Source organism: Telmatherina bonti (genome assembly GCF_933228915.1).
Source record: "Telmatherina bonti genome assembly, chromosome: 17".
Classification (NCBI taxonomy): domain Eukaryota; kingdom Metazoa; phylum Chordata; class Actinopteri; order Atheriniformes; family Telmatherinidae; genus Telmatherina; species Telmatherina bonti.
The window spans coordinates 23,328,867-23,336,074 of NC_136615.1; the positions used below are offsets into that span (position 1 = coordinate 23,328,867).

The 7,208-nt window shown below is 39.7% G+C and overlaps 1 protein-coding gene across 1 annotated transcript in view; it reads left to right on the forward strand.

Annotated features, from left to right (window-relative positions):
- Positions 1-4,547: 4,547 nt before the first annotated feature.
- The window catches only part of ulk1b (unc-51 like autophagy activating kinase 1), a gene marked incomplete at its 5' end in the record, with an annotated part of 20,781 nt that continues 18,120 nt past the window's right edge, over positions 4,548-7,208 (forward strand). The window contains 3 exons of the mRNA XM_079257105.1: positions 4,548-4,637; positions 5,854-5,946; positions 6,173-6,214. Of these exons, the coding sequence (XP_079113231.1) occupies positions 4,548-4,637; positions 5,854-5,946; positions 6,173-6,214 (225 nt within the window). The remainder of the gene's footprint in view (positions 4,638-5,853; positions 5,947-6,172; positions 6,215-7,208) is intronic.

A 7,208-nucleotide genomic window follows, 5' to 3' on the forward strand; every position in this document is an offset into this window, starting at 1 on the left:
CATTCCTCGTGTCGAGCCACTCCTGAACCAGAGACAACGTCAGAAGCATCTCATCTGGGCTAAGGAGAAAAAGGACCGGTCTGTTTCTCAGATGAAAGCAACTTTTGCATTTCATTTGGAAATCCAGGTCCCAGAGTCTGGAGGAAGAGTGGAGAGGCACAGAATCCATGTTGCTTGAAGTCCAGTGTGAAGTTTCCAGTCAGTGATGATTTGGGAGCCATGTCATCTGCTGGTGTTGGTCCACTGTGTTTTCTGAAGTGCACAGTAAACACAGCCATCTACCAGGACATTTTATATCACTTCATGCTTCCTTCTGCTGACAAGCTTTATGGAGATGCCTATTTTTTTCCCAGCAGGACTTGGCACCTGTCTACACTGCCAAAGGTACCAAAAGCTGCTTCAGTGACCATGGTGTTATGGTGCACGATTGGTCAACAAACTCACCTGATCTGTCAAGAGGAAGTTGAGACCAGACCCAACTATGTAGATGACCTGAAGGCTGCTATCAAAGCAACCTGGGCTTCCATTAGACCTGAGCAGTGCCACACACAGATCGCTTCCATTGCCACTCCGCGTTGATGCAGTAATTCATGCAAAAGGAGGCCCAACCAAGTAATGAGTGCATGGAAATGAACATACTTTTCAGAAGCCTGATGCTTCTGTTTAAAATGTCCTTTTTTTCCATTTATCTTGTGTAATATTCTAATTTTCTGAGACACTGCATTTTTGGGATTTCATTATCTATAAGCCAAAATCATCAAAATTTCAAGAAATAAATGTTTGAAATGTTTCAATCTATGTGGAATGAATCTATATAATATTTGGGCTTCACATTTGGAAGTGAGTGATGAAAAATATTGAACTTTTTCATAATATTCACATTTTCTGAGATACCTGTATTTGTTCTTATGTCCTGAAGGAATAAAAAGAAACAAACTGAATTAAATTAATATGGAAAACATAGATAGTAATTAGTAATTAATAGTAACTAATTATATCAGGAAAACAATAATAAACTTATGTTACTGTGGAAAGTCGCGTGAACTTTTAAAATAAGTGAATTTAGAGTTGAGTGTTTGGAATCAATGATAAAAGTCAGATATATGGGGAATCCAGTTTTGTTTTGTGTTTATTCTCGTGAGGCTAAAAAAAAGTTACCGAACCATCTCTAGACTTTCATCTCAGTGAGTCTCTACAGAAAGTGGGTCATGCAGCAACACAACAACTCCACACACCTCAGGTTGTTTTACCAAAGAAAAATAAGGGGAAAACATTGGAAACATTGGAAACATGTATCAACAAAACCTGACAGCATCCTAGAGTTGGAGCTACTCTGCACAGTTTAATAGATTAAAAGTCACCCAGCAGCTGCAGTCCATCAGCAAAGGTTCTGATCAACACACTGATTACCTAAAACAAAGAATGATGCATTTTTATGACTCAAAAACATGTCAAACTTGATTGAATTCCTTAGTAAATAAGTGGGATTTTTGTTTTAACTTATTTTTGCATTAGAATATATGTTTAAAGTTATCTATCCATCCAGTTTTACTGGTGCAGGGTTGTGGGGACAGCTGGGCCTATCCCAACAGTTATTAAGTAATATGCAGAGTAGGACTTATTTATGAATAAAATTAGAAATGAATATGCTCATAATCAGTATATTGTGTGAAAAATATTCCTTCTAAGAAAATAAAAAAATAAATAAACAATATGATAACTGAGTATACTGCATTTGTTTATCAAAGTGATCCCACCCTGCTACGTTATATAGGACACTGTGTAAAATGTACTTAAGACAGATTGCAGTAATTTTGCAAATCATATAACAGCCTAATTTTATCCCAGTAGAACATAAACATAGTGTCAGATGTTGAAACTGAGACATCTTAACTTTCATGGAAAATATTCATTCATTTAGAATTTGAGGGCAGCAACCCATCAGATGCCCTGCTGGTCCTAATATTCTAGAAATAGTTTGTCACAGATTTAACTTCTTAATCTAAACTTTTAATAAAGCTTCAAAGTGTTACTTTGTCAAAAAGTAGTATCTTCAACAGTGTAGAAACCAGAAGTGTTGTGGACACATTTCTGGTGCAGAAATGCAATAGCAGTTTTTTATTTGTCCAGTAGGGGGCAACGTTAAATAAATAAAAATAAATAGGGGTCTGAAACTGCAGCTCTCCTCTTCTGCAAAGACAGGTTGTTGTAGAGACACAACTGCCCAACTGGGGGGCTTTAAAGTGTGAAAATCAGTGTTGCCTTATTATCCCACCAAAGCAATCCAGTCAGGTTAAGGTTGAAACTGTTTTAAATTCCCCTTCATGTTTGGGATCATTGTCCTGCTGAAAGATTCAGTTTCAACCGAGCTTTAACTGTCTGACAGATGGCTTCACATTTGAGTCTAGATTATTTCAGTATGCAAATGAGCGTCATGGTCAGCTCAGTGACTGCAAGGTGTCCAGGTTCAGCTTTTCAACTCCATTGCTTGACAGCTGATATGAGGTTTGTCTGGGGTATTTTACAAACATGATGCCAAAATAGGCAGAATGTCTCCACTTCTGTGGAGCCTGTCTAGAATATATAGTTGAGAGATCCTGTTACTTTTGAGAAGCAGCTCTGCAAACTTAAGCTGTGCTGCAATGTTATTCTGAGAGTGAAGAGCTTTTTTTTAAATTTATTTATTCATTTGTTTGTTTATTTATTTTCACCTACAGTCTGTTTTATATTGATATGATGTGAATAATAAAACTTTGTTTTGTTCATATGATATGCATTAACATATGATGACCATTATGGAGACATTGTACTTTTATTCAGGATGATAAAGATACAGGCTGTTGTGTACCAGATAGAAAAGGAACAATGCACAGAACACTGATTACTGATAACTGTGTATCAGCTGAGACCTACAATTATTTGTGTTATAAGTGATATGGCAGGGGGAAGGTTCTTGGAGGGAAATATCACAGAAGGAAGTACAAAGTACTCTTTGATGCCCATCTCCTGATCAATCAGCTGCTCAGTCTTGAAAAGATTACATATTTGTCTTGCATCACCTTGCTCCTGTTATTGGGGCTCTGTATTGATCTGGGGAAGTAACATGCGTGTACAAGAGGAATAAAAGCCCTGCAGAGAGTGGTGAAATCCACACATGAGATCACCACCGACTGCCTGCCCAAGTTTGTGACATTTACAGCAACTCCTGCATCATGAACGACCCCTTCCACCCTACACACGACTTATTTGTCTTTCTCTTTTTGTCCTGCCTCAGGCAGGAAGCTGTGCAGCATCAGTGCCACAACCACCAGGCTAAGCAGAAGTTGTTACCCTGAAGCTGTAAACTAAGTCACTAGGTCAACAGCCTGTGCATAACACCCCCTGTATAACATGTTGCCTTATAATGTACAATGACCCAGTTATAATTATGTAGAATATCTCATGTTTCCTATTTTAATACCTCTTTCACAACTGATTTATTTATATTTATTCATCTTTAGCTTATTTTACTATTTCACTCTCTTATCACTATTATTTCACTTTCAATCTAATACCATGCCTCAATATCAAGCCTTTGGATTGTAATTTCGCTCAAACGTGTCATAAATACTTTACAACCAAGACTCATATAAAACAACAGCAGGTAGCGAAATAAAGAAGACATTAATAGTGTTAACTTATCAAAGTATTATTTGTTTTCAGCTTATTTACTATATATTTTGGATATAATTTAGTTTTCTGTTCATCATAAAACAGAAAATGAAAAGTTTCTGTAATAGCTTTGATATAATGTACACATTGAAATATTCATGTGACTCGTTGTTTCTGAAAAATAATATCAGAACGATCCCTTTCATTGATGTCATGTTTACAGGGGTGCAATCAGCCGAAACAACCGTATTTATGTTGTCATTTATTTATGTTGTCATTTTGTGACTGCCCAGAAAAGCTGACGAGTGACGTCAAACCTACAGCTGTAAACGCGCTGCGCATGCGCCCTGGGGGGAAAAGAGACGGGGATCTGCTTTGTTGGGACCATCGATGCTTTGACTTTCGGCGAGTCAGCTGTTAATTCCTGGATATTGCGGGGAGTTTTCACTGTTCTTGCTGGATACTAAGCACTGTTACCGTCTTGTGAGTTGACAGTTGTCGCTCTTTTCGCCGTATGGACGCTTAGACGACACAGTCTGGACGTCCTGTATATAAACAAAACGCTGCGAGCTGCTATTTAAGGTGGCACGTCAGAGACAGCTGCAAGCGGCAGACTCGTCCGACTCTCGTTTGTGAAGTCAGCTAACTTCGTGTTGGCAACTCGACCCAACATGGCAACAGTCGGACAACTCTGCTAGGAGGTAACCTCCTAAACGTGTCCGTGCTAACATGAGAGAAGAGGACAGTTTGTTGGGAAGCCAACTCATGGCAAGTGAAAGAAGGGGTGAACATCCCTGCAGCTGCCCCCACTTGACAGAGGAGAAAGGACCTGCCGACAACCTGAGGCCTCCTGGTCATTTGTCTAGGTCTTAGTGAAAGAAAATCCCAATTTGGACATGGAGACGGTGGGGAAATTTGAGTTCAGTCGGAAGGACCTGATAGGACATGGCGCATTTGCTGTCGTCTTCAAAGGCAGACATCGAGAGGTGATTGTCGCTTTTTCACTGTTCACACTGCCTTTCACATACACACACACACACACACGCAGCATATACTACACGGATGAGAAGTCGTTTTTAATGCTGTGTGTTGTGTTGTGTTGTTAGAAATAGGTCGCCTTTTTTCAGCCATCTGGGGCATTTGTTGTCATTGTACGTCCTTAAGAGGCCTGACCTCACATGCAGGATGTTCCTAGAAAAAAAGAGCCAGCTTATAACAAAACAGATGAAAACGCTTTTTTAAATACTGGTGACGCCTTTTGCGAAATGCACGATCACTAAAACTATGATTGCCTCTATTTTTCAGGCTTTTGTGAATCATGGATGTTGCTTTTAGTTTGGTTAATTCAAATATAGGCCAGCAGACTTGTATTGTTTGCTTCAGAAACAGGGCCGGATTAAAAGTGCACAGGCCCCTGGGCCCAGAGTGTTCCATGGGCCCCCCTCCCAACATTGTGAAAATTGTGAATGATACACCGTGAAACACCTATTGGTAGTAGTGTAACTATGTACATTTTGTTTCATGTCCAAACAGCTGGTGTTTGCCCTATGTGGGCCCCACATGGTCCCCAAGTTGGCATGGGCCCCTGGGCCTGTGCCCATAATTCCCATTGGATAATCCAACCTTGTTCAAAAAGCTCCACACTCTGGCCCCTAATAGACATGCTGGTGCATGTACTGTACCCAGATTGAAAGCATGTAAAACTATAAATACTGAGATTACAGACAACTTGATCCCAGAGCATCTGCTGAGCCAGATATACTAACAATGGAGAAATTTGACCTGCAGCTTTTTTTGTTGCTCCGTCAACTAAAATGATTCAGAGATAAAGCTTGTTCACTTCAGGGAGATTGCTATATTTCCCCACATCCTGCAGGACAGAGCTAAAGCAAATGCTTTGAAATATGTTCAGAGTTAGGCAGATGTACTGAGAAAGACAATGCATTGAATTAGTGAAAATAGAAGTCAGTGATTGTTCTAAAAAAAAGAAAATCTTAATCATCTTGTTTCAAAAATCGGTAAGCAAACTACATATGTATACAAATATATCCGTGCAACAACTATAGCATGCTATGTCATTGTGTCACATATCTTATGCAGCAATGGGCTAAACAAAGCCATAGCATAACACAAACTGTGCATTGTGTTTGTTCCTTACACCAAAACATACTTTTTTTTTCTACATATAATGTGTTCCTCCAGAAACATGACTGGGAGGTGGCCGTAAAATGCATAAACAAGAAGAACTTGGCCAAATCTCAGACACTGTTGGGAAAAGAGATCAAAATACTGAAGGTAAGGCAGTTAATGGGAATCAACAAGCAAATGCAGATCATGCCCAATTTAACAGCAATAACTGAGACATCTGCTGTTCAACGCTAAGACTTGCACTGATGTGCCGTCTCTCCAGTTGGATTTGTAAAGTTGTACATTTTTCTGGTGTAAAAGGTTTCAAAACTGCTTATGTTGATGTAATTGATCCATTGAACATGCACATGTTAACAATGTTTTCTTTCTGCAGGAACTCAAACATGAGAACATTGTTGCGTTACTGGACTTTCAGGTGTGTAATAGTTGAATCACAAATGGCATCTGCACTACGCGTTGAGGCCTCTGTTTACATATATTATCACACCTCTTGCTGTCCCACATTTCCTTCAGCCTGCGCTTGCAAAGTAGAGCAGACATATCTGTCTACTCCCTTTTGCTTTCATGCAGTTTGAACAGTTTTGCTCTTCCTGCATGTTAATTAAAGGAACCTCTAAAAAGCATTTCATGTTTTTGCACCCCCTCACTGCCCTCGGTGGGCAGCTAATCGTTATAATCTTCAGTTTGAACTCTGGCTTTGTGTCCTGTTGCGCTCAGTCATCATTTCCTGTGTTTACATTGTGTCCGCAGTCACGTAGCCTGTTTTACCAGCCTTCTTTATCAAGCTTTTCTGGAAAAATGTTGTGTTTCTGCTTTTGCAAAGTAACAACATAGATGACTTCTACACAGTAAAGTCAAATGCTTGCCTCCGTGTAACTCTGTCATGCTGCATTGCTGGTTGAGGGACGGGAATCCTGAGTATTACCAGGCTACAGGCAACAGCCAGTAGCCTAGTAACCAGTCTAAAGCTCAGTTTTAACACCTGCTGATAGATTGTGTCCTCATACACAGTCTTATCTGAACTCAGCAGGACTGTCTTTTTTTCCCCCCTTTTCTTTTCTCTCCGTCCATCTTGGCAAAGAAAAAAAAAAAAACAGGAGGCTAATTTGCATCATACTAGAGATCATTATTTCACATTAACATTAGCTCAGCGGTAAGCCAAGCTTGCTCTTATTTACAAGGCTCTGTTATTTCTTTTTTCCTCATATTAAACCTCCTCTCTGGCTGTTGAGGATCTCTATCATGTGAGACTGTTTAGTCACGATGCAACAAGTCACAACCAGTTGCATGAATTTTCTCCTCTAAAGCCGGCGTCGAAGTGCTGCTGGCAAATATGGCCGTAACTGCTTTGCTAGCTCATTATCAGTGGCTCGTGAAAAATCACTCGCAACCGGTTTGTAGTGTCTCTG